The sequence below is a fragment of the Amphiura filiformis genome, chromosome 2 (assembly GCF_039555335.1).
Source record: "Amphiura filiformis chromosome 2, Afil_fr2py, whole genome shotgun sequence".
NCBI classification, from domain to species: domain Eukaryota; kingdom Metazoa; phylum Echinodermata; class Ophiuroidea; order Amphilepidida; family Amphiuridae; genus Amphiura; species Amphiura filiformis.
The window spans coordinates 40562631-40590432 of record NC_092629.1 but is presented as its reverse complement, the minus strand read 5'-3'; the positions used below and the strand labels follow the sequence as shown (position 1 = coordinate 40590432).

General features: G+C 37.7%; 1 protein-coding gene across 1 annotated transcript; it reads left to right on the top strand.

Annotated features, from left to right (window-relative positions):
- The first annotated feature begins 291 nt into the window (after window positions 1-291).
- Window positions 292-27802, top strand: LOC140140684 (uncharacterized). Its single transcript, XM_072162445.1, has 16 exons — window positions 292-368; window positions 886-1007; window positions 11717-11845; window positions 12492-12628; window positions 14302-14464; window positions 16901-17043; window positions 18107-18234; window positions 19089-19221; window positions 19672-19785; window positions 20011-20256; window positions 20803-21051; window positions 22267-22515; window positions 23133-23381; window positions 23623-23791; window positions 25522-25733; window positions 26815-27802. The coding sequence occupies exons 4-16, from the start codon at window positions 12538-12540 to the stop codon at window positions 26991-26993; spliced, it is 2325 nt and encodes a 774-aa protein (XP_072018546.1). The 5' UTR covers window positions 292-368; window positions 886-1007; window positions 11717-11845; window positions 12492-12537; the 3' UTR covers window positions 26994-27802.

The window sequence follows — 27802 nt, the reverse complement described above, 5'->3', positions numbered from 1 at the left end:
GTTTAGCGGATTAGTATTATAGAGTTAGGGCCCGGATAAAGTTTAGTGTTCGGGTTAGGGTAAGGATTAGGGTTTAGGCCTCATGTTTAAAACTTTAGTCCAAGATTTGTTTAACCGTTATAAACGACTCGTTTTTCACTTTGCGCATTGCATTGTGGGGTTTATTCCATTACATTTCCTCTCCAACTTCCCCCACGGACCTGGTATATAGAGTTCATCCGTACTGTCACCCAATACTCAATATTTAAGATGCCAAGTTTGGATTTGGTATCCCAGTTAGTATAAGATTGAGGAGATATGAGGACCTGATCGGCTCTGGGTGACGCTATCTGTGTATGTGTGCACACTTATTCACGTGGAAGACTGAGGTAGGCATACAATCCTAGAATTCTTTTCCCCCTTTTTTGTTGCTGCATTTTGTCCCGGTATTTCAACCATGAGGTAGCTCCCCTCCCCCCGGTCGGTACACAGTACCGCCCAACCCCACTACAGTCCATCCAATATTATGAATATTGTTGAACATGTTGAAGTGGAACAATTGTAATGCCGTAGACTACACATTTTCACTTGTACATTAGCAAATAGGCGAGGTCTACTTGTTCACTATTCACAAGGGGCAGTCTTCAGTGAACGGCTCTTTTCAGAGCCATCAGTAAGGGACTCCATGTCGCATACTTATGTATTTTGTCCTGACAAATTTAGAGCTACTAGTATACTCCTGACGAAAGCTTGACAGTTATAACTTGTCCGATGGCAAACCCACTAAAAACTTACTTATTTTCACCTAGATCTAAATTCCAACATGGTATAATATATGGGGCTGGGTAAAATAATTAATGTTCGCATAATTTTATATCCATCATCTATCTGTTTCTCTTGTTTCAGTTCTTTATCGAAATCGTCTTTCTTCATGTCATCTCGGAATCCTTCAACCATGTTCTGCCAATCATCCTTGCCTTATTTGGTGATTTCTGCTTTGGTTGCCTTGACAACGCCTGTTGCTGGGGGTAAGAGATTCTTTCAATTTTGTTGTTTTTATTATTATTTGTCGCTGGACGGGGAAAACCTTATGTAAATCAAAATGTCAAATGCAAAACCCTATTATGTAACAAATGGGCCCAGTTACATCCGACATAAACCTCATTATGTAAGGATTTTGTTATTTTGAGTGAGACTTAAGGGCTGGGGTATGAACGTTTGGACAGTATTTATTTTGGGACATTAGAGCACATTAGACATATCGAATTGCATTCTGAATACGAAGAATGTCATTCTGATATCAAATAATGAATTTTTGAAATTCGCAATTTAATACACATTTTATGGCAAATCATTAAAATTGATATTTTGATATTTAACAGTACTTGAAGTAAACTTTATAAATCTGATGATTTATAGTTAAAGTGTATGTAGGTGGGTTGAAAAGCCGACGATCAATTGAAAATTTTGACCTTTCATATTGAAGATATGGATTTTTTTTCCCAAAACACTAAACAAAATTAGGTCTTTTGGGGAAAAAATCCATATCTTCAATATGAAAGGTCAAAATTTTCAATTGACCGTCGGCTTTTCCTCCCTGCTACATACACTTTAAGAATATATCATTAGATTTATATAATTTACTTCGAGGACTGTTATATATCAAAATTCGAAAAATATCAAATTTTTATATTTTGTCATAAAATTTGTATTATATTGTGATTTTCAAAAAATGAAAATTATTTGATATCAGAAAGACATGCTTCGTATTCAGAATACAATTCGATAGGTCTAAGGTGCTCTCATGTGCCACAAAAAATAGGCCTACTATCGAAACGCAATAAACGCTCATTTTAGATCCCTTAAAATTAACAAAGTTCCATAGAAAATCGTGCTGGTTATTTGGTCATCAACAGACATATGTACTTGTTAAAAGGGATGTATCGGAAGATGTGTCGGGGTATTTTCTTCAAGTTGACGTACAAAAAAGAATAGGCCCGTGATCAAAACTGCACATGTGAGGTTTATGCCCAGGGGGTTTATGTATAACTGAGGCCCACTTGTTACATGCGAAATTTTGCATTTGATCATTAGAATATGAGGTTTTCCCACCAAATGACGAATTATTATATTCTTGTTGTTTTTCATTACACAAATAGTATACACAAATTAACACAATTGCGTCAGTAATTCCGGGTCTGATTTTGATCCGGAGCAAAACGTCCATCTCTTTTGATGCTTGCCTATGTAAGCCGCCACGGCCGTGTCCTTCGGTAGGTTATTTAGTATAATAAAAAGAGAAGCTCCGAAAAAACCCGCACAAAACTTATTGAATATGAAATTGATTTATTTGCATATTAAAGGCAATTTCGAGCATGTTATATCCTTTCCTGGTGCGTTAATTTTGAATAGAAATTACGTACTGTGATAGTGGTGATGGTGGCGGCCTGGGATGGGAAGACGAACAATATGCATTTGTGTGTTTGTTTATCTGTTTTTATAGGGGTTTTTAAAGTCAAAATTTGAGTCACGAGGATATTCAATTCATAGCATAGACTGTGTATACATCACCAATATTTTATTTAAAATATGCGCCCTGTAAGTTACAGGCGTGTTATACGTGTTGCAAATCCGAATCTCTAGTATAGTATTAGACTCATTTGTGTCCCGATAGGGCATACCCAAAGTTGTGACGTATACACTTTATAGCACTCGATTTTCTTTTTCTTTTAAAATACACTTTTACTTTTAATCTTAAAAGTTTGTAAACAGGCTCCTCTGTATAACAAAATATAATAGCACTCGATTTTTTTTGTAATAATTTTATTTGAGCCAATATTTTCTACATTAACTTGTCGATCGTCGACAGTCGACACAGTCGATATTCGACACATATTTTCAGGTCGAAGCTTTTGAGCCCCGGGTTTTGAGCAGTAATACACAATATTCTGAAGACATAAGTCGCCCATTGCATCCGATTGAATTCTAACCAATGAGGTAGAGCGTTTACTGCTGCTTTGAAACCAATTGGTCAAAATGCAGTCGCTCGTCGCTCAGCGGCTGAGTTTGAATGTAGCTTTCAGTATTGCAATGACAAGTCGATCTATTAGCATTCAGAGTTTGTTTTCATCCTCAGCTTTTAGTTCCCCAAAGAGCTTACGAATGTTCTCAAACTGCGGCTAACCAAATATATTGATTACATAGTAAAAACACTGTCGGGACACTTAATGGGAAAGTAAAACACTCCACTTGACACAGTTACATATCCCTCAGTTGCAGAGCTTCTGACCAATCAAATGGATCGTTTCTTTCCCCTTTTGAAGGAACGGTGCACCTCATTGGGGAGAAATCCAGCGCAGAACGCTAGCGATTAAAGTGTATTACAACTGGGGACTACTCCAGATTCCAGAAAAATACAGTACTAAATCTTTTGGATTAAAAACATATTATCGTATTTTGTCAAATAAAACACAGCTAAATGTTATTCCTATATAAGTTATAACTGCCAATGAAAGTCAAATTGTGCCAAGTCTTAAAATTGTGTAGCTACAATTCTCGCGTTTCACAATACGATGCGCCTCCAGCGGTCGCTGGGTCGAGGCCAAAATTCGCAGTGCATCATGGGGAAATGTCGACATCCAAAGCCCTCGTAATACGAACAGGAACATACATCATTGTGGGTTTAAATGTCATTATAATGATGTAACATGCGAATTACACTAAAACAACAATTTGCAATTATAGGAGATCCATTTTCTATCTATTGATCACAGGGAATCCTTCGTGGAGCTGTTTTCAACATATTTATTATCACACTCGCGGCGCATCGTATTGTGAAACGCAAGAATTGAAAGGAAACATATTGTATGTTTTGCCCATTTTCCCGCAAATTGCTAAAATATTAAAAATCGACTTTAATTGCCATTTAGACCCAGCAAACACAAAACGCTTTCTTGTCGGGTTATTTGAATGGTATAAAGGTTTTAATAACAGTTCCAAAAACTTTTTCAAAAACTTGATGCAAAACATTTTAATATAATATTATTAAAGAGGTTTTTTTGTGTTTTTTTGTTTGGTTTTTTAAGTAGATTTTTAAAGCGCATACTTTACATGTATAGGCCCCCTATTGTTTTTTATTATTCCCTGTACTTGAGACTGGTGGGGGGGAGACACATTACAAAGATATAAGCCGCGAAAAAAACTGTGAAAAGCATGAAAATGCCCGGAGATAGAACCAAGCCAAAACAAACCCAGGAGATTTCCCGAAAACTTACATCTCTGGTACAAAGATAATAACCACCAGCCGCCTGCTCTTAATCAACTACTGTTCATACAATCAAATCACACATCATGGAAGTTATTTAAAATTAAAATACATGGAGATGATCTGTGTCCAGTAGAAAGAGAATGCACAAGGCAGAAGCACGGGCAGCCAAAGAGCTGGGAAATGACAGACACAGATCAGCCCAATAGTTGCATTGACACAATAAACAACAAAAACATGAAGAGGATTCATTATTCATAAGAAAACAATATATAATTAATTGTACACAGTAGTTGTAAAAAAAAGTGAAATCTCTAATATCAGGGAAAGAAGACAAACCAAACCCACCCACTCCAACACAAACAAGACAAAACAGGGGACACAAAAACACATACTCAAACCAAACAACAATTACAACACAACATACATGGTGTAATGATGTGGCCTAAAAAAGCAATAACAATTAAAATGTAAAATGTTTAGAATGTCATAAGGATCATTGCGTTTAAATATCAGCTCAATTGGATCATTATATTATTAAAGAGTTGACACAATATTTTGCAAAAAAAAATGTTTACCCAAAAATATACAATAACACTTTGTTGTTTTTGCATTGAAAAGTTTTAAAAACTTTTTCATGACTTGTATACAGCTCAACATTTAATTTAAATATCATGATTATTGTTAAACAGATGCGTATCATTTGTACGAAATAATGCTCTTGTACTGAGATGTTGATGCGTTTAATACACTCCCCTTCGGGGCTCATGCATTAGACGCATCAGCATCTCAGTACGCGTGTACTATTTTGTACAATTTCACTCCCAACAAGTGATCCGCATTTATTAACCTATGCTAATAACGTGTAACGCCGTTTGAAGAACATTAATTTGTGTGTTTGCTTGGCGGGAAATATTAGGATTAATCTATGTTTCATTTGGCAAAGCAAGATAATAATTTCATTGAGCATTTTAATGTATAGGCTATCAAAATTATGTGTGTGGTCATTCAAAAACAATATTAATGAGTCACTTACACTCTCAGAAATAAAAGATCTAAAGGGCGGTCAACCACTTTTGGACAGTATTTTTGTGTGACCTGAGAACACATCATCTTCTCTGATCAGACACACCAAATTGCATTCTGAATACGATGAATGTCCTTCTGACATCAAATAATTTAGATTTTTTGAAATTCGCGATAATATACAAATTTCATGGCGAATTATTAAAAACGTACATTTTTGACATTTAACAGTCCTCGAAGCAAAAATTGTATAAATCTAATGATATGTACTTAAGTGTATGTTGTTTGGATGAAAAGCCGACCATCATATGTAAATTTTGACCTTTTGTATTGAAGATATACATCCCCCCCCCAAAAAAAACCTAAAATGTTCAGGTGTTTGGGGTATTTCATATCAGAAGGACATTTCGTATTACATTTTTTTTTCAAAAAATGTTTATGTGTTTGGGGGAAAATACGAAAGTTAAAAATTTGCATATGATGGACGGTTTTTCATTCTAGCTGCATACATTTTGAGTACATATCATTATATTTATTTATACAATTTACTTCCAAAACGTTCCAAGAAGTTTATTGAAAATTTGATGCCAAACATTTTAACATAATGTTATTAAAAAGTTAGCGCAATATTTTGCAAAAATGTTTACCCAAAAATATGTTACAATAACACTTTCACAACACTTTTAAAATGTTGTTGTAGTGTTTTTTTCATTGAAAACTTTTAAAAACATTTTCACGACTTTTATACAGCCCAACATTTCGGGTAAATAAATGCGTATAACTTGTTGCTCGAGAAATTGTACAAAATAATGCACTTGTACTGAGATGTTGATGCGTCTAATACACTCCCCTCCAAGGCTCGTGCATTAGACGCATCAACAACTCAGTACGCGTAAATTATTTTGTACAATTTTACTCCCAACAAGTGATACACATTTATCAAACTATCATTCATTTGTGTGTTTGCTTGCCGGGAAGTGTAAGGATTGATCTATGTTATTTTGGCAAAGCAAGATAATAAATTGTCATTGAGCATTTTAATATATAGGCTATCGAAATTATGTCGAAACCAATTTAATTCGCATTACATCCTATTGTGTGTAATCATTTTAAAAAAATTAACGAAGAATTTATTATAAATGATTATCATGAAGCATTTATATATAAATTGCAGTCACTTACGCTTTCAGAAATAAAACCTCTAAAAGGCGGTCACCCACCTTTGGACAGTATTTTTGTTTGATCTGAGAGCACATCAGACACACCAAATTGCATTCTGAATACAAATAATATCCTTCTGATATCAAATAATTCAGATTTTTTTGAAATTTGCGATACAATACAAATTTTATGGCGAATTATTAAAAACGGAAATTTTTGACATTTAACAGTCCTTGAAGTAATATTTTGTAAATCTAATGTACTTTAAGTGTATGTTGTTGGGATGAAAAGTCGACCATCATATGAAAATGTTTACCTTTTGTATTGAAGATATACATTTTAGGTGTTTGGGAAAATTGTATATCTTCAATATAAAAGGTCAAAATGTTCATATGATGGACGGCTTTTCCTCCCGGTTTGCAGCATTCTTAAACATTGTTAAAGGGGAAGCCCCGTCAGAGCAGTTCTTCTGGTGTGAACCAAACCTGCTTGGTTATCAAATTAATCAGTGGCAAGGTTAACTCTGAATTTGACAGGTGCTAATTGATGTAATAACATTAAAACATACGCTCGTATATTAGCACCTGTCCTATTCAGAGATAACCTTGCCACTGATTAATTTGATAACCAGACAAGTTTGGTTCACCCCAGAAAAACTGCTCTAATGGGACTTTCTCTTTAACCGTTTTTAACGGTTTGTAACATTCGCAAGTAGGGTCAAATAATGCATATTAAATTGTGCTATAATTGAGTGCAAACAATTTCAATTTATTTTGATCGTCACCTTTGCTCATAGAAAAAAGAAAGTGCTGTAAACTTGAGATGACCTCATACGAAAGAGAAAAAGGTCCGCATTTGCAAAGATAACGCCATTGAGACTGTTTTGTTTATAATAATAATTTAGTTTGTGTCATTGTAGGTTTAATTCAACATCGAGAACAAAGAACCGTTTCCGTTTGATAAGTTATCAAGACGCTTTAACGACTAATATTGACACTTGTCACTGCTTGTTGGGTCTTGGAAAAGTTAGTTTTTGTTTTCGTTCATCTACTACAAAATACTTGTATGTATTCAAGTAACCCCACTTTATTTGATTCACCCCTAACGGCCTTTGTGCTTTTTTGGCAACAGCTTATGGAGGAACAGTGTCGTAGCCAAGGGAAAGCTGTCCACCTTTAACAAGCATTTGCCCTTCTCCTTTTTCCCAACCCATGTGAGATGCTGGCCGCCCGTAAGATTTTAATGCTTTTTTTTTGTACTTTTTAGCCCCCTTTTGACCATTTTCGTCAAAGTGTGCCATCCCCTTTAAAGTTGCCTTGCACACACACCCGTTGTCCCCTCTGAAAAATCCCCAGCATGTCAATGACGGAGAAGGACAAAAAATTTACTTCAGTCAGTTTTAAACCACTGATCCCTCTTGTACGGAGGATAAGACCGGGAATAGCAAGCCATGCCTGTTGTGCTGGCCGTTCGTGCTTTGTGTGCTTGGGTAATTTTGCAATCGCAGTACGTGGGATATGCTTGTGCTCGCATTTGCTGAATGCTGTGGCATTTTGTTGTATTTGTTCGTGTCACGCATTATTGAAAAATGTTTGTATATAAAATTCGATATAGACGTGATAGAATAGCTAGCAAAAAAGGATTTGGAATGTACCTAAATGGACTAGTTGGAAATCCAATATGGCCTGCACCCCCTATGAGTACGAAAGACATAGCCAAATGTCAAAAAGTAGGCAAATTACCAAACTTCTTTGTTCGCAAGGTTCATTGATTTCAAACCCAAACACGGAAATGACATAAATAATAAACAAAACAATCTGGAATTCACTTTCAATTGGCGTTTAGGGACGCACCATTAGATACTCAGGGGGTAGGAAGTTGGGGTCGGGGGAAGAAAATTTTTTTCCCCGCCGAAGGCGGCGAAGTTTGTTTTTTTTCGCCGCCAAAGGCGGCAAGTTTTTTTTTTTTAATTTCATGCATTTATACACAGTTAGGTGGGGGAAGGTTTTTTGGTTTTTTAGTGTTGGTGGGGAAAGTTTTTTTTGCTCATGTAGTGGGGAAGTTTTTTTTTGAAAAACTTCCTACTCCCCCCTGAGTATCAAATGGTGCGTCCCTATAGTGACAAATTAAGGGTCGTAAAGCTTTTCCTAAGAAACGTTCTAACCGCAATCGATGCTAGGCATGTTTGTACTTATAGCTGGTTTGATACTGTCATACCGCTTACCATTGAGCGACATGACGCACACGCGAATTGCAGACAAACAAACAACATTGAGCCTTGTGATTGGCTGATACGTACATACCGCTTTCCGCAGCGGCAAGCGGCATAAAAGTTAGGGTTATACTTTATACTATTGACAATGATTGAGGTTTCAAATAATGAATTCGATATTATAACAAAGAAATTTAGTAATAATATTATTATTGCTACTGTTGATTTTCCAATGCTGAGGTCAACTACACGTACACACGGAAATGTCATTCGTAGATGTAAACACAACTTCATAATCGTTATCTGTAAAACACAGATGTCTCTGGGGAAAAGTTTGGGGGAATCCCCCTTGTTTCATTGTTAGTCCAATCCAATGAGTTAAAACTTCTTGACCTACTGCCATGTTTCGTTTATACACTGTTTACTCAAAGAGGACAATCAGATATTTGGATAAACTGTCCCACAGTCCGCGAGATACTGAAACGATACACAATTACATACCGTAATGGTTTATAAAATATGCCCTTTAACCTCACCCCTCCAATCAATTCGGGGACTGGCCGGTAGATCTGAAGGTTGAGTCCGAAAATCAGATTCGCTAGTCCAAAAAAAGTTTCGCTGATTAATAGGGTTATGTTTAGGGCAAGGGTTCTAGTTAGGGTTAGGGCACAGAGAAGTGTAGGGTATGGTTAAGGATTAAATTAGGGTAAAAGTTAGGGTTATAGTACTAATGTACATTATTTTCTGACTAGCGAACCTGATGACTGATTTTAAAATGCCCCCTGTCCCTTCCCAAAAAACACTATTCACGAAAATGGCCGTATGCAGTGGTATGAACATGATCACAATTCATATATACCATTGCATAATTTATGGCAAATGCCCTGCTTGGCACCACCGCCCCCGCCACCACCCGCACCCCGACCACCGCCCTTTTTATTCCACCGCCATTTCAATGATCTCTTGAAATAAAACTCTTTGAAGACCTTTGTGACTAAACTGCAAAACCATGAAACATTTTCATGATCTTGATAGATTATCATTTGCGGCGACAGAGAGTGGAAAGTATGGTACCATAGGGTAGGACTATTTATAATTTTAACAGTCATCCCTTGATTGTGTTTTAAAGCGAGGAGACCTCACGTAGTAGGGCAAAGGTTGAGGCCTTTGACCTCTATGCACGCGACAAACCGCCTGCTTAAGGCAAGAGTTCGGCATTCCGTATATCTGTGCACGCGACTTACGTCAACTGTCATTAAACCTGAGAATATTATTGAGATTCAAGATTCTCTCTGGGGTCGACGGTAACATTATCACACAGTTGGAAAATTTTGGCAACATTCCCATTGAATTCATTATCCTGATGTTCATCAATTCCGTCACGAAAAATATTGACACCCCTTGGTTGACTATAAATATTTGATCTTAACTCTCCTATCAACATAATTTTTGACAAATTCTGAATTTTTCTACAAAATGAAAAGTTTCCCTTTTCATTTTGATACGAAGTGTTATTAACATAAAAATATAAGACGCTGGGAGCTGCTGAGATTTGGGGTTTCTCTACTCACAACACAATGCAATCAGGGCCGTAGCCAGACGGGGTGCGGGAGTGCGACAAAAAGCCCCCTTTTTTGACCCAAAAATCCCATTTAAAATAAATAAATAAATTTTGGATTTTATTTATGCCTTTTTGGTCCAAAAAGGTCCGCCCCAGTCCACAAAGGTCCACATACATTATTTTTTATGCAATATGCCTTCTGCATTGTGGGAAGGAATTTCGGCACAAATTAACTTCCGGTAGAGAAACCCAAAATCCGCGTGTCCATTGAGCGCCGAGATTGAGATCATGAATGCGTGTGCCACCAAATCTGGTTGGCTGATTAAATCACGTGATCTAGTAGACTTGCCTTATTTCGGCCTTGGGTTTCGCAGGGTATTTTATGACATACGTCAGGACACCCCCGTGCGTATACGCAAGAGCCCCCTTTTTTCTTCTGTTTTGGAGACCCGTAGGCCTACACGTAGTACAGGTAATAATAGGACGCACCGTTTGCCCCCTCCCCCAACTTCAAGGGGTGGCATTAAAAAGGTGTTGCAATCTATATGCAAAATTATTGTATGTACAGAACACATTGACGAAAAAAATCCAAACTTAAAAAACTGAAGCGTACTGACGCGTGGTATTCGTCATATATTTTTTTTTTAATACCATTTTCTTGTAAACATCACGTAAGAAAGTACTACTGAAAACCAACCTCTTGACTTCGGTTGCACTTGGATCCACAACATGCTCATCTATCAGAGTGCAGTTCTTTAACCCCAATACATTTGTACATTCATTGAATGACCTCAGAAAAAATTCGGTACAAAAACTCATAGTCTGCAACTTGAGGTCAAATTTTGCTCTGTGAGTGTTGCATTGAGGTTATTGAAATGATGCCATTTGGATGATGCCACAACACTGTTGTCTGGTAGCTTCTGGTGTGTTCATAAGAATACGCCCGTCCAGGTCTAGAGAACTATTATAGGATATCCATGATCGTTCTTTATTTTTTCCATTATATGTACCACAGGAGGTACCCCCCCCCCCCCTCCCCCGCCATGCGGACTGGCCTGACGCTAGCAGCTGCTAGCTAGCATACATTTAAGTTTGGAGGTTTTGTGCAAGTTTCATCCGCGAATAAACCTGGGCCATTTTTGGAGTGGGTATGTTACAAATGTTTGAAAAGATTATTAAAAATATATTTTTAACTGAATTTTCAAATCAAATAATTGAAAGATAATTGCTCTCAAGTTGAACTACATGGCTATACACACCCATCAGAAAACAGAGTTCATGTGACCGCGGGTTACCCCGTGGGACACATGACTAGGTGTTTACCACTAGTACTCCCCCTCACGTTCTGATGAAATCACGTGGATGTGGGATTCAATATTAAGTAACTTAGCGCCATCTATCTAGGCAGCCTAATCCGAGGCGCCAAAACAGAAATAAAATGACATAAGTTGTTGTTGTTGATGATGTTATTTGTTGTTTGTTTAGTCTAAAAACATTTTATTATTTTTTTCAGTCGACATCATGTTAGTCGCTAACTTCAGATCCACCCGAGACCAATCCAGCAAAGGCTCAATATACATATCAACAATCAACAATGACAACCCGCTGTCCCCAGTCCTGGAATTTCAACCCTTACCGCTAGGTGAGTTAAGATTGGGCTGAGATACGACCGCCGCTGAGGAAGGGTGATAAACCCATCAGGGCGATAAACCCATCAGGGTGTTTTCTTTTTCCTCCGCACCCGTGTTGTTGCCATGGTAACATTGCCGTTAATAGGGGATAAAGAATACGCTAGAAGGTTCTTATTGCGGCCTCCTGCACAGGTACGTCGTCGCCAAGGTACCTGATTGATGCACACAACCATAGTACCTATGCTGCTACTGGACATGACCCACCAGCAGTAGTACTGCACTGGTACTCAGCTGGTACTGCACCGTACCAGCCAAGTACCGTCTTGACGGTATGGTGTACCTGTGCAGGCGGTCCCAATAGGAATCTTGTAGTGTAATTATTAGGTCATACACCCCCAAAAAAACAGCTCAATTGGATAGTGTACAAATTGGGCTTCAGAAAAAAGGGCTTTCCTTTTAACAGGAGAAACCCAGTTACAACATGCGAAAGACATATTTGATGGTTGAAAAATGAGCCATTCTCCTGTTATGCTGACTAGAAGAAAGGTAATGTTCCCTCCGTTACATTACCTTAACATGTTTTCCTTAAACAAAGTGTGCATTTTCACCAACTTCTTCCCCCTTATACAGCACCTTTATATCTGTTCTCATTATTAGCTCCAATGAAGAACCCCATTGCAGTAGATTTTGACCCCGTGACGGAATGGTATATTGGGCAGACTATATTCTAGGAAGTATATCTCGATCTTATTTGAACGGGTCTCACCAACAGGAGATAGTGACAGGGTTACAAGGTAAGATTTTCAAGGGAACATGCTTTTCAGTAATATACCTAACAGTTATCAAAGTGCTTTACATTGTATATCACGTCAGTTGGCAGCCAATAATAACAGCACATATTACGACTACCTCCTAGTACAGTAGTAACAGCATCCCATTTATACCTTAGTGTAGTGGGACAAGCGAGATAAAGTACTTGACTATAACACAGCATGTTTGCCTTGGCGGGGTTTCTAACTCACAACCTGTGATCATCGAGGGCTCTATAACTGCAATGCTTCTGTGCCCCAAAATAGTCAGTAACTTTTGTAAAGGTATCGCCGTCATAGTTTCCTGGGAGAATTGGGAAGAGTGAATTTTAGGGGGAGGTGAAAATCTGAAAATGCACTTAAAATGTAACAACTTTTGTACAAAATAGTAAACATTAAAATAAAGTTTTGTTGTTTTGACTGGTATGGCATCTGACGTCGGAGGGTGTAAAACGCAAGTTAGGGGAATGTCAACATGCCCCTCAACACATATCGTCATCATCCCTATATCTTCGTGTCAAAAAATGCCGTGATAGTAGGCCTACGGCGAATCCTCTCGTTTTTCAATAGCTACGCATGGCGATTTTGTTCGAGATAGGCCGAGTGACTCAGGCTAAGCATACAATTTACACCATACGACTATCATATGAGATACCACCAAGTTTATATTCTATACACATTATTACGATTTGCGTATGCTCTAGTACCCCATTATGGTGTTGCTATTACACGGAAATTCGATTTGTTTTCAGGTAAAACCCAGGTTTTGTTTTTAATACACTAACTTGAAATTAAATACACTAATTAGCGACCATTGCTGTTTGCTCTGAATATATTTTTACTGCATTTTATACGTAACGATTTTGAAATCGCAAGTTGAAATTCTGATATATTTAATTTTGAGAATTACAATTATATAAAGGAACACATTTTACCCATTCACCTAAGATCCAGGTGCTTGTATAGAATATTCAATCACACACGTCTATATCACAATGCATATGTAAACTTTCTTTATCTGTGTCAATAATAGAACATTGATTTCAACAGAATTCAATCATTGTGAGTTTGTATTTTACCACTGAGCGATTTAGCGATCGATTTCTAGCCAATCAAATAGGACTCCTTTTCTTGCGTTCGGTGAAATACCACTCGCCCGTCGCTCACCAACGGAGTATGGACAGCTGAAATAAAATATTAATAATATAGGGTGTTGACACTGTGCAACATGCCCCTTTGTGGTAACGGCGCTGACCTCGACTATGCCACCTAGAAATTTAACAGTTTATCAGTGAACATGGTTAAGGGCTAAGGAGATTACACGAGGGTCATTCAAAACATTTTGCCCCAACTTAACATGCTTGAGGTCTGTAAATGGTACCTCTTAAAAACTGCTCTTCCGTGCTGATCAGAAGGGCTATTAGTATGGGGAATACCTGATTCCTATTGCTGCTGAACCAAGAGGTATACTGCTGCCCAGTTACTGAATGGTACTCTAGAGTATAACAGTAGCTGGGCAGTAGTGTACCTCTGTGGTTGCCAGCAATAGGAATCTGCAGCAGTATAGGGAACACCTTCTGATTTGATTGTGAAAATCTCTACTGCAACTAAAAATTTTTGAGTCTTTCAAATCGACAAGTATTTCATTACATTCACAGGCCCAGCAGGACTAGTTTTGGATCCATTATCACCACATCTGTATTTTACTGATGAAGGCAGCTATAGCATAGGTGTGGTCAATCGCAATGGTACAAATCAAAGCATGATTCTGGAGAATCTGGATTACAGACCAAGGCCAATTGTTTTGGATTCTAATTCCGGGTAGGTTTTGGTAAAACAATCTTAGTTTCCTATGTGATGTCACAGTGATCATGGTGATGTGATATACTTTATAGTAAATTGTTTGCAATGTAGCCTGTAATAAGCACGATAAGCGGTCGTCGGACAAGTCGACAGTATGCTTCGATTATATTTATAAATACGTATTTATAAATACGCACGTGATCACCTCCGCGCTGCCTTAACAGCTTGTAGAAATGACCTTTTGCATAGCAGGTGGTCTTCCTGTACATTTGAATGCAAAGGCGGTAAACAACACGAGACTAACTGTGCAGCAAAATTGTCTATTTTTTTTCAACTCTGTGATTATAATTTAAACGTTTCCGTCGATAAATATTTTTTCCGTTGGCAAATACTCTCAATAAATTATGTTGTTTTTGATAACCTATTACAAATTCGGAATCCCCCGTGTGAAAAGATTTTGCTATTCAATTAATACTTAAATTTGATGATATTTATCTAAAGAGTTCCTATCCTTTTCAATGACATGATGATTTGGTCACGCTTGCTGGTCTTGGTATGTCGTGTCCATGGGTCATGTGTGTATTTATAAATACATCTATAACAAATTACCGAGTTGCAAAACTTTTCGTGATAAAAACTCGAACGGTGGTGATGCAACTGCAAATTTTACTTTTGCAAACCTAATCATTCACCGAGTTACGCTGCATATTCACCTCATTTTTTTCAATCTTAGTGATTAAAGTCTGAAAATGAGCAAAAATACCTTAAGAAATATCCAGGGATCCCAAAATTGTGAGCATCGGTTACTATGTCCGCTAAACAACTAATTCGCGTCAAACAAAAAAATCTTGCGTCTTCGCGTATTAACACGCCGCGTCAAAAAACGCGTATCATTTACTTCGCGTAACCTACTTATACTGATTTAAATATTGTAGGCCTACATTTTATGTTTCACATTCACATAATAGGAAGAAGTACTAAAACCATGATAATTGGATAAGAGGCAGAACGGAGAAGAGGGATATGAGCTAAACATGCTAAAGGGGGAACAGTGGAAAGAACGGGACCACATACAAATTAATAGCCGTTATAAATTTTTTGAGCATAGGACCTACTTATACTGATTTAAAATTGTAGGCCTACATTTTATGTTTCACATTCAAACATAGGAAGAAATACTAAAACCATGATACTAGGGACAGATAAGAGGCAGAGCGGAGAAGAGGGATGTGAGCTAAAGGGGGAACAGTGGAAAAAAACGGGAGGATATGGGACAACTCAGGAGGGGGGAGGCAACAAAGAAGAAGTTGATGAAAACGAATTAAATGAAACGACTGATCAATCGGAAATAAATTAGGGAGTTGGTAAAATTGTTCGCAATAAAAACTGGGAGGGTGGTGATGCATTTGTAAAATTGCATTTATTTACGAACCGCGAAAGACGGGTGACCGCTAGTATTAATAAATACTAGCGGGATACCCGCGCTTCGCGCGGGTCCCCGCTAGATGAGTAAATGGGAGCGTTCACTATAACAGGAAAAATTACTGAACAGGCAGAATCATTGAAAAGGTACATTTATATTTATCTAAATCTGTCTCTTCTAACATTTTCTTTTTTAGTTTCCTCTGCTTAGCTTGTGATTTTCCGTTTCCATGTTATTTATTTATTTAACCCCGCTCCCATTATTTTCTAAATCTGTTCTTTCTTATATTTCCCTTTTGGCATCTTTTTTTATTTGCTGCTTGTGATTTCCCGTTTCCATGTTTTTATTTAATTCTGTTCTCATCATTTTAGCTTCTTTTTTCTTACATTTCCTGAATAGTTTCTTTTCTTCTTTGTTTCGTTCCCGTTTCATTTAGTTACTTTAACCCGTTGGTCTAATTACCCGTACCTTTTTGTCCTCGCTTTAATTTATTTTTTCTTTATAGTAGGCCTACCGCTTCATCCCGTGACCCGTCCATGTACCTTTTTGTCCTTTATTATTTTTCCTTCTTTCCGTATTATCATGTCCACTGGTCTCTGGCTCGCAAATCGTGTGGCTCTGCGCCGTTTACGCGCGCATTGGCGTAATGCGCATTACGCACGCGACGCCGACGCGCTGCCGGCCAGCTGCAGTGACGCGTAGGCTGGTAACCGATTTTCATAACAAAACCCCGTTTTTACCCATATTTTCACTGTTTTTGCAGCCAATTCTTGATCGTTTTCAACCAAATTAATAACAGGACATTCCCGTATATTCCTCGATCTCCCGTATGAATGTGGCGACATTTGGATCCAAACTGACGGAGCCTTTCGATCTTCATAGATAGATAGATAGATAGATAGATAGATAGTCACAACATTCCCCTATTTATAGTAAGATGGTCGAAGGTAGCTGTTCGAGGAGTTACAATGTAATGAAAAAATATGCTTGGATGCATCATCAATTTTAATCATACTTATTTTATTTTCCAGCTATATCTACTGGGCAGAGTGGGACTCAAGTAAAACAAACTCTCAATCTAAGATACAACGTTCTTTACTGAATGGTAGTCATGTGACTCCTATTATCCAATCGGATCTGATGTTTCCTAATGGACTTGCTATTGATGTACAAGGTATGTTAGCCTACTTTAATGGCCGGTATATATGATGTAGTTTACGAACGCATTTTTGTGTTCGTGTTGCGACAAGTAATTTCTGTTCTTCACTGACATGTTTGATTCTCTCAAGTACAGGGTATCCCTGAATGTTCTTGGACTGGGTCTGCAAAGACTAAATATTAAAAATAATCAACAATGTATTGCATATTTTGTGCAATCACATCCCTAATTAGAGTGTCAACAATCGTACACCAATAATCTCCTGTTTAAGGATTTTTTTCACCCAATGACTTCCTAATTTTTTCTGCCCGTGACTGTGTTCACTTCATTTGATTTGCCTTTTTTTCCTTCATTGTAACATAAAAATTGTCAAATTTTGATCCACTTTGGTAACCATAGTTCTTGAGCGATGTAATAATGTGGTGGCTCTGAAAAGAGCCGTTTGTTTTGAGACTGTGATGTCCTGCTCTATGCCACTGGGTTGGAAGGCGTAGGATGTTGGAAGGGGAAATATCCCCCGTGGCTTGAAATTCGTGGCAACATCTGGCAAAAGTGTAGTGTGCATCTGAGTGTTTTGAGGCCCCCTTAACAATCACTTTAGGTGATGATCAAATGCCCCCTGTCTAGATGCGGATTGATCTGTCATGGATAGGAGATCGTTTGGTGTTTTTTTGTTTGTTTTAATATGTAAAGGTCTGCCCCAAAAACGGCTGATATTACATAAAAATCACCAAAATGGAAGATCTGAGTCAGTCAGGCCTGTTTTTCATTGCCTTAATGATTATAACCAAATTGGTGTGAAACGAGCACCTTTTTGTTATTCACGTTTGTCCCACAAACCTAAAGTCAATGGGCTAATCCAGATGAATCCATACATCCCCTCTGGAAGGCATGACCTTAATCTACCACACAGTGGATGTAAACTTCTAATGGCATGAATGGAATAACCCATTTGAGAAGAAGGGCTGCAAAATTTCATTAGGAAAGTTGGACTTGTGCAGAACATTCCCATCCCTCGCAGTATATATTTTTATTAAATTTACTTAATTTTGTGATTTGAATGTCTTTTATATTTTAGGTGGCTTCTTGTACTGGTGTGATGCTAGAACTCATAAAATAGAGAAATCATCATTGAACGGTCAGAATAGAAAGGTTTTATTCATAGGAACATCTAATATAGATCCGTTTGGTGTGGCGTTGTACCAGGTAGGCAAACATTATTTGTTCTCTGTCTGTGACTCTGTTCAACTATAACCATGATAACGCTATAGTGCTGTGGGCCCTGTGGGTAGCCTAACTATGATCGTCTTGAAATTTTTCGTTAAATATACCGCTCTTTTCAAGTAAAATCAAGAACAAAATTGGTACCACTGGTACCACACAGGGGATGGAAGGGAGGGCACCCACACCGGGGGAGGGAGGGCCACAATCCTTTTGGGGCTTTTCAATGACTAGTTTCAATAAGCACCCCTTTTCAAGGATATGTGTAAATCAAGCTATGCAAGTCGGAGTTCTAACAGAAATAAATTTTCAGATTGTCTAAGTACCCTTTTTCACGAAAGATAATTCTTTCCAATAGCTCCTATTAGCTCCTATTTGTATGACTTCACAGACTGTTCTGATTAGTTGTACGTATACTCGTGCATGGTTACACATTATTCCCCACCCCCATAACTATAGCTTTAAAAATAGTCTAATAACCATGTGAGAGACTAAAATGAGCTAAAATTGTGCAGATTTGCTGGCGACCTCTCGACCTGGATCCTCCACTGGAAAAACGTTCAACTTCTATGTTTCTTCTTTAATTCATTATCTCACATTTCGTGTTTATGATCTGTCTTTCTTCTGTCTCTCTGTATGTCTTCCTATTGATATATAACCAATTATTATGTCAGGCCTTTTACATAGCGTTTCCTTTGTCTTCCCACTTTTCACAGAATGATCTTCTTGTTTATGATCTGTCTGTCTTCTGTCTCTCTGTCTGTCTTCCTATTGATATATAATCAATTATCATGTCAGACCTTTTACTAGCGTTTCCTTTGTCCTCCCACTATTTACAGAATGATCTGTACTGGAGTGATTGGAGCGTTGACCACCTTACAAGGCTGCATATCAATAACAGTGATGTGACTAGTGGGACAAGTATTGTGCCTACTGCATTCCATATGGCATCTGGGATACATATACAAGAAGGTATATATGGAAAGAAATAATCAGAAAAATGAAAGAGAGGAGGGAAATTTGTAATGGTAATGGAATAGGCTATTCCAGAGCACCCTTATGGAAGGCATGACTGTACTCTCCTTCAGAGGGGTGTAGATTTCAAATGAAGTCATCCATTCAGGTAATCCTATTGGAAATTCAGACGTCCTTTGTGAAAGACTAAAGTCATGTCTTCCATAAGGTGTGTATGGATTTCAACTGGAATAACCCAATTTTGAGCAGACGACCGTGAATGTGTGAAAATCTACACCCCCTGTGTGGCAGACTAAGGCTATGACTTCCATAGGGGGTGTATGGATTTCAACTGGAATAGCCCAATTAGAAATCACAAGGGCAAATAAAACCATGCAAAGTTTTTAATAAAAACGATACATTATTATGTAATCTACTTATTTAATTTTATTTTCTATTTGTAAACAGACATCTTGTTGTGCTTATTTGAGCCATGTCTCCATGGTGCTACATGTGTTGACGACTCATCTGGGTTCACCTGTATTTGCCCACCTGGTTACTGTGGCAAAACCTGTGAATTAGGTAGGTATGAAATTGTAAAATCCATCAACATTATAAATATTGCAGTATATCATGTATATTGATTCATTCCAAATTTTCACTTTTATCCTCCAAACAACAAATCTATGCCCGTACTGCTTAAAAACACTTGTTTTGTGCATGTTTACAATGATTACAACAAAAATGTGAAAGAATACAGTTCATGAGTGTTACATTTTTAGAATTGCATTTTTTTCTGATTTGCAGTTGACGATACACCACCTGTACCAAGTTGTCCAAATAATATCACACGCATCATTGACATTAATAGCAGCGGGAAAAATATAACCTTCCAACCTGCCACTGCAACAGATAACTCTGGCATGACCTTCCTCGTCAACCAGACTCACAGAACAGGACAGGTCTTCCCTACTGGTACAACCAGGGTCACATACACCTTCAGAGATCCTTCTGACAACACCGCCAGCTGTTCCTTTAATATTATCATTGAAGGTAAGAAATGTGGTCATTTTCTTTCAGTTATTATGTAAAAAGGCCCAGGGAGTTCTACCAGTTGCAGAGTACTAAATCTGAGATAATAAGGGATGGCTATAAACCCCAACCATCGGTAGACCGACGGTCCCCGGCCGACGGTATTCTGGTAGAATCAGTGGCTGGGTCTGGTATTGATTGTGTTGATATAACAGTTGGGCAAGACTTTACAAACTGCCGCCACCCCAAGCGAATAGGATTTAGGGTTAGCTTTGAGGGTAAAGTTTAAGATTAGGTTTAAGGTTAGGGTTAGGTTTAAGAATAAGAAAATATGGTTAGGGTTAAGATTATGGTTGGGGTTACAATCAATCAATCAATCAATCAATCAATCAAATTTATCAATCGTTATTCTATTTGCTCAAACATGCAAATAAATGCTTTAATAGTACAATTCGTGGGTATTTTAATGTGTATTTTAATAAATGCCTAATAGTACAGTTCGTGGGTATTTTAATTTTAATTAAAAAATACACTTTTGATCTGGGATTTTTTTTTTCTACTTTCAAGTTGACGATACACCACCTGTACCAAGTTGTCCAAGTGATATCACACGCGCCATTGACATAAACACCAACGGGACAAAAATAGCCTTCCAAGACGCCACTGCAACAGATAACTCTGGTATAGCCTTCCTCGTTAACCAGACTCATAGAACGGGACAGTTCTTCCCTACCGGTACAACCAAGGTCACCTACACCTTCAAAGATCCTTCTGACAACACCGCCAGCTGTTCCTTCAATATTACTATCATTGAAGGTAAGAAATATGGTAATTTTCTTTCAGTGCACAAAACTGATTTGAATCCGATCTACAAGTTATAGTATTATAGTACTAAATCTGAGATACTAAGGGATGGCTTCAAAGCCCCAAACCCTGGCAGAATGGACAGTTGGACCTTGATTGGAACAATAGAATGCGGTTCATATCTAAGAGTTCATCCGTCGATTCTGTCAGTGCGGCGTCAAACAGTGGTCAAAATCATGATTTCAAAATTCCTTTATACAAATCGAAAATTTGGGTTAATGCTACGTACCACAACCATGTTACTTTTTAAAATTACGTGTGAGGTAAGTAACATCAACCCAAGTTTTGGATTTGTAAAAAAAGAACAATTTGAAATTTAAGGTTGCTACTAGTACTACTACTACTATTTGACATTTAATAACGCGTCGAAAACCAAAACAATTTGCACTAAGGCGCATGAAAACAAAAACAATGGATGAAAACAAGAATAGTATAATACATCATGTACAACAATGTACAAAAATGTAAAATAGTACAGGTCTTTGGTGTTAAATACAGTTTTAGAAATCGGTGGCGTCGATTTGTTTTTGTGACATTGGGGGATGGGGTTGGAAAAATTTCTTGAAACATAGGTGAATCGAGCACCATTTGGCGGCCGAATAAGTTGATGGTACAAATTTTTGCCATATTGAAGCTAAACTGATTAAATTTGGTGCAAAGGTTGAATAAATTCACGCGAAGCGCGAAAAAAATTGCAATTGAATATATGAATACAAAAACCACCCAAGTCCATACTGTGGCCAAATTGAGTTAAGCATGGGAATTTGTTGCATAGGCCTGTCATATGTATGAAAAAACAACTCAAATTCATCCATTGTGTCTATTGAGCATGTGAAAAATAGCATGTATGAAAGAATAACCCAAGTCCATGATTTGAGTCTTGTAGCACATTGATTGAAATCCAGTATGTATAAAAAGTCCGCTTGTAACACATTCATTGCTGGAGAGTGACTTTTGAAAAAAAATGGGTTTAATAAAGGAAAGTGTGTGGTTTATATTACATGGCAGAATGCTTACCAGCAGTATACATACCTGTGTGCTTTATTTTGTATTATCTTACTAGTGGTAATCTCATTCAAACATTGTTGTCTTTGAATTGAATTTATCCCCCATCCCCCCCCCCCCCCGGATCTACGCCTATGTTAGAAATGCATTTATTATTTTCAGTTGATGATACACCACCTGTACCAAGCTGTCCAAATAATATCAAACGCATCATTGACATAAATACCGGTGGGACGACAATAGCCTTCCACGATGCAGCAGCAACAGATAACTCTGGCATGGCCATCCTCATCAACCAGACTCATAGAACGGGACAGTTCTTCCCTACTGGTACAACCAAGGTCACCTACACCTTCAAAGATCCTTCTGACAACAAAGCCAGTTGTTCATTCAATATTACTATCATTGAAGGTAAGAATATGTGGTCATTTTATATCAGTTACATCTAATTAAACCTTCCAAGATGCAACAGCAACAGATAACTCTGGCATGGCCATCCTTGTCAACCAGACTCAGTTCTTCCCTACTGGTACAACCAAGGTCACCTACACCTTCAGAGATCATTCTGACAATATAGCTAGCTGCTCCTTTAATATTACTGTCATTGAAGGTAGGAAATATGGTCATTTTGCTTTCAGGTAGGCCTATATCTAAGGCCCAAAACTGATTTGTAGGAGTTCTACCAGTTAATAAGGGATGGCTTCAAACCCCAATCACTGGTCGACAGACGCGACGGTGGTTGGGTTTGTTATCTATTATTTTCATCAAAAAAATAACAATGCTGTATTTTTCTGTTCTGGAATAGGGAGTAGGTTACCTCTGAAGGATACAGGTTTGAGGTTAAGGTTTAGGGTTAGGGTTACGATTAAGAGAGTATGGTTAGGGATATGGTTGGCATGGTATACAATTACTATTCTACATGTTCTATGCTAAATAGTATAGTTCAGTTCGTGGGTATCTTAATATTTCAATGTGTATTTTAATTCAAAAGTACAATTTTAATATGTACATTTGTTTCTGATTTCCAGTTGACGATACACCACCTGAACCACGCTGTCCAAATGATATCACACATGCCATTGACATAAACACCAACGGGGCAAAAATAGCATTCCAAAATGCAACAGCAACCGATAACTCTGGCATAGCCATCCTTGTCAACCAGACTCACAGAACAGGACAGTTCTTCCCTACCGGTACAACCAAGGTCACCTACACCTTCAGAGATCCTTCTGATAACAAAGCCAGCTGTTCCTTCAATATTACTGTTATTGAAGGTAAGAATCATGGTACCATTTTGTTTTTATTTATATCTGATATAGACAAAAACTGATTGATATACGCAGAAATCCTAATACTACAATTATTTCTCCGACAGGAATGCTGTTTTAACATTGTTGAAAGTGAAACTAAAGTCCCTTGCAAAATCTACAAGTTTTATCAGCCACTCCTGTAGCACCAGCCTTCTATATTTCCTACAGATATCAATTTTTTTTACTTTATATTGTTTAATTGCAGTGACCCTGGCAACAAAGCCTGGTGCCTTGGTAACCCCTGATAAGCTACCATACCAAGCTTCGGACCTTAACAATACCAAGCAACTACACACAGTAGTAACCACTGCTGTATGGGCCGTGCTGTTGGTGTCCGTGCTGATGATAATCATGGCAGTGATATACTACAAAATGTAAGTGTCACACAGAAATGAACCACTATGACGTACCAACAATTGAGATCATTCTTGAGAACTACCTGCCGATTGGGCAAAAAGAAGTTTTCATTATCAATTGGACCAATCAGCAACATTGTTAGAATAATTTCACCACGCAAAAACATTGGGGTGAATTATTTGCAAAGCTCCATTCTGATTGGTGATTAAAGTGAAGATATCATGTAATTGACCAATCAGAGGCAATGTTAGATGGTTGTGCTCAGGGGGTTAATGTGTCCAAAAATCCCATTTGCCTTAATTTAGTTGAGATCATGTATCTAAAGTCTCATTTGTATTAATGTCGAACCATAGTAGCTGTAAAGCAAAAAGCACTATACATGCCTATGGTAAGTGTCACACAAAAATGAACCACTATGACATAACTACAATTGCGTTCATTCCGCTAACTGTCATTGTAGTGTTTATGTGTCCTAAAATAAGCGGTTTATTCCAGTTTAAATGTCCAAAACTCCTATTTTTGGGTCGGTTTATGTTACTTTTCATTCAGGTGTCGCAAATTCCCATTGGCGCATGATAGCTTTTATGTGTCCGAAATTATCATTCGCAGTTATTTAAATTCACAAATTCCCATTTGCATTAATTTTTTTAACTAACGTTCAGCTATCACAAATTGCAATTTTACCAATTTGTGTAGAAACATAATTAATCAGCTCGTAATCGGCGGACCTTATAACATCGCGGATTAATATCTATTATATTTATTTTAATTCAAGAATTCATCTTGTAACATCTCGTCAGAAACAGCACGAACAGTCCTATACTTTGTCTTGATGACCTGAGGTGTCGTCATTTGACGTTTCGCTAAACGTGCATATCGTTTAATGACCATCGGTCAGTGTGCACTTGAAAGCCGTGAAGTGCGATATGCGCATTGGAGAGACGGTTTCTCAGGTTTAACCTAAAGCCAAGAATTTTCCGCGTTGCGGAAATTCCGCGAAAATCGCGGAATTCGGAGGTAAAGCGGAAAACGCATTTCAGAGAATAAAATAAAAAAATAAGCAAAAATGGCCTAGAAAAAGGAAAAAAATACAATTGAAAAGAAATAAATAAAATACTAAATGAAATGGGTCTTCAAAATTCATCAAAATCAAGTAAAATCCGTCATAGATTTGCCGTACAACGCCTGTCCTACCTCCCATTGCAGCCATGATACCCAATCACCCATCCCAACTTTGCAAATCGTAATGATCGTCACAAGATTCTTGTGAAAGTTTATTATGTCAGAAATGTGCTAAAATTACAAAGCGGAGAAAAGCGGAATTTAGCATTTGTAAAGCAGAAAATTCTTGGCTTTAGTTTAACCGTAAAGAATTATGGGATTAAGAGAAAAGGTAAATTCGCTTGGTCACAATATCACATAATCAATCAAGAAACAATGGTTTTAGATTTGTGAGGTCTATAGCGTGACCAGAAACTTTTAGGTCATTTATATAATTTTGGCTCCCTCGGCCTTAAAAACAATAATACTCCAAGTCGGAGCAGGGGCGTAGCAAGCGCATTGGGGGCCATGGACAAAGATCAGTGCGGGGCCTTTTTAACATCTCCTTTATCCGCCCAATTTTATTTTCGCATTTGCTTGGGGCCCCTGATCCCTCGGGGCTTGTGGACGTCATCCACTCGTTTACTACACCCCTGACTGCTGTAGTCGATAACATTAATGTGTTGTCTCTTTTGTACTCGCACAGTCCATGTTCGAAGAAGTTCAAGGTGCTCTACGAAACTAACCTGTTCAAATCTGAAGACACGTCCCACTTGGTCACATATCAATCTGTGTCGGAACAGAAGCCTCCCAAAGATGACTACGCTACATCTATCAAGAAGCCTAACACAGATGACTACTCTACGTATATCAAGATGACGGGTACAATGGAGAAATTCCACCATCAGGATAACCCAGGTTTGTTTGCATGATCCACATTCAAATCCACAAATTGTAGCACAGTACCACAATTAATTCACTTGTCTCAAAGGGCAGCTCTTAACAAATATTCAAATATTATTAACACCTTGATGTTTTGCAAAAGTTCATTCTACAAATCGTATACTCTGCAAACTTGCTTAATTTATTGTTGTTAATTAGTTATGTACGTTTTACAAAAGTGTTATTGTTTCAGCCCTCTTCACAACGTAACTCAAGAACCGCAGCACCTATAAAAGTATATCTGTGATATTTTAATTCTTCTACACGCGCTATGAATTGAGCAATGCAATTTTGCCAAAGCACACTACCATTCGTAAGATGCTGTGAACTACCAAATCACAACAGTTTAAAATAATTAATAACCTTAAAGGGCACTTCGTGATCCACAGCCTCATCCCCACTTTTCTCAAAAAAGTTGAGATTTTTATATCACTGGAAACCTCTGGCTACATAATGTTTATGTACAAAATATTTCTTGCAGATTAATTCGTTTTGCAAAGATATCGTGAAATTTGAATTTCGTTCTGGTGCACCAGAACGAAATTACAACGCATTGTCTATGGAGCTGTGTAATACACATAATCATGCATAACTAGCAAACGCAAAATCGGAATCAACTGAAATAGGCTTTTTTCGTGGATATGTACTGAAAAATGTCATAAAAAAGAGGATGCTAGGATCACGAAACACTCCTTTAATAAGTAAAAGAAACTGAAAACTCCACCGGGATACGAACCAGGAAAGCCCTGATCACTTTTAAAACTGGACCTTCGTCTATTCAATTGCTTGTGACTTTACTTCATGAGGTCACATTGGACTCAATGTGGTGTCATAATGTGCGGGGTTAGATAGCGCATCTATTAAAAAAACCAAATTTACCCCAATATGGTTCAGTTTTGAAATTGTGATTATTTTCCCAAGTGTAAAGATACCTTTTGGCGCAGTATACATGAAAACAAATCGAGAAACAAATAGCCCTTCTTGCCACTGTTACCTTATTATTTGTTTATCTATTTATCAGCATTCATTGTTATTATGTGTTTCCTTTTATCCTTAGGTTACATGGGCCAAGACGGTATCATAGGTTTGCAGCCCCCTTATATCAATATGCTGCCATCGGATGGAGACTGTACTGATAGAATTTTCCTGGTTCAACAACCATGCCAACCACCTCAACCACCTCAACCACCATCGATTAACAAGCTGAACACACTTGTGAAGTTGCAGAATTTGTAGACAACAATGTCATTCAGCCATGGTCGACAAGTTCAGCTATTGTAATGATCATGTCAACCACCTTAGCCATAATCAATTAACAAGCCGAATGCACTTGCACACTTGCAGAATTTGTAGCCAAACGTGTCAACCACTTCAGCCATGATCGTCAAGTTCAGCTATCGTAATGATCATGCCAAACCACCGCCAGCCACCATCAATATCAAGCTGGATACACTTTTACACGTGCAGAAGTTGATGTCAACTGCTTCAAACATGAACAATTACACAAACTTGTGAATTTGGAACAGAACAGTATGTATCCTCAAATTGGCAAATCGCTGAATATAGAATTATTGAGAAATCCGTAGGCTTGGAACCAATTGCTTGGTTATCTTAACCATTATAACCACCATGCCAATCAATGTAACCATTATTGGTTAAAAAACACATTGTTTAATGTTCTTCTCACCAGTAAGTGTGATAAATGCTGTACAATTACTGCAGAACTTAAATTACTGAAGAACTAAACTGAAGAACTGAACTTCTAACATAGATGCCAATCATCCATGTTGCCGGGCCATGTTGTACCAATTCAACTACTTCAACTACGTACACCAGTTAAGCCAACTTTTAAAGTTACAAGGAAGTTGTAACTGAACCTGAACTTGTTAATATTAGGATGTACTCCTAACCAGCAATATACTGTAATCACTATTCCATAACAATGTATATCAATAATCCATGTTCAACCACTTCAATCCCAACCAGTTAATCGGTCTTGTACAGTTGTAAAGAATTTACTGTATATCACTGAAATTTCACAATGA

Excerpts from the sequence above, each read along its gene's own strand:
- LOC140140684 (XM_072162445.1), top strand. The coding sequence starts at position 12,538 with ATGGTATATTGGGCAGACTATATTCTAGGAAGTATATCTCGATCTTAT. Across the intron at positions 19,786-20,010 it reads TGGCAAAACCTGTGAATTAG|TTGACGATACACCACCTGTA; the intron begins GTAGGTATGAAA and ends TCTGATTTGCAG. Across the intron at positions 25,734-26,814 it reads CCACCATCAGGATAACCCAG|GTTACATGGGCCAAGACGGT; the intron begins GTTTGTTTGCAT and ends TTTTATCCTTAG.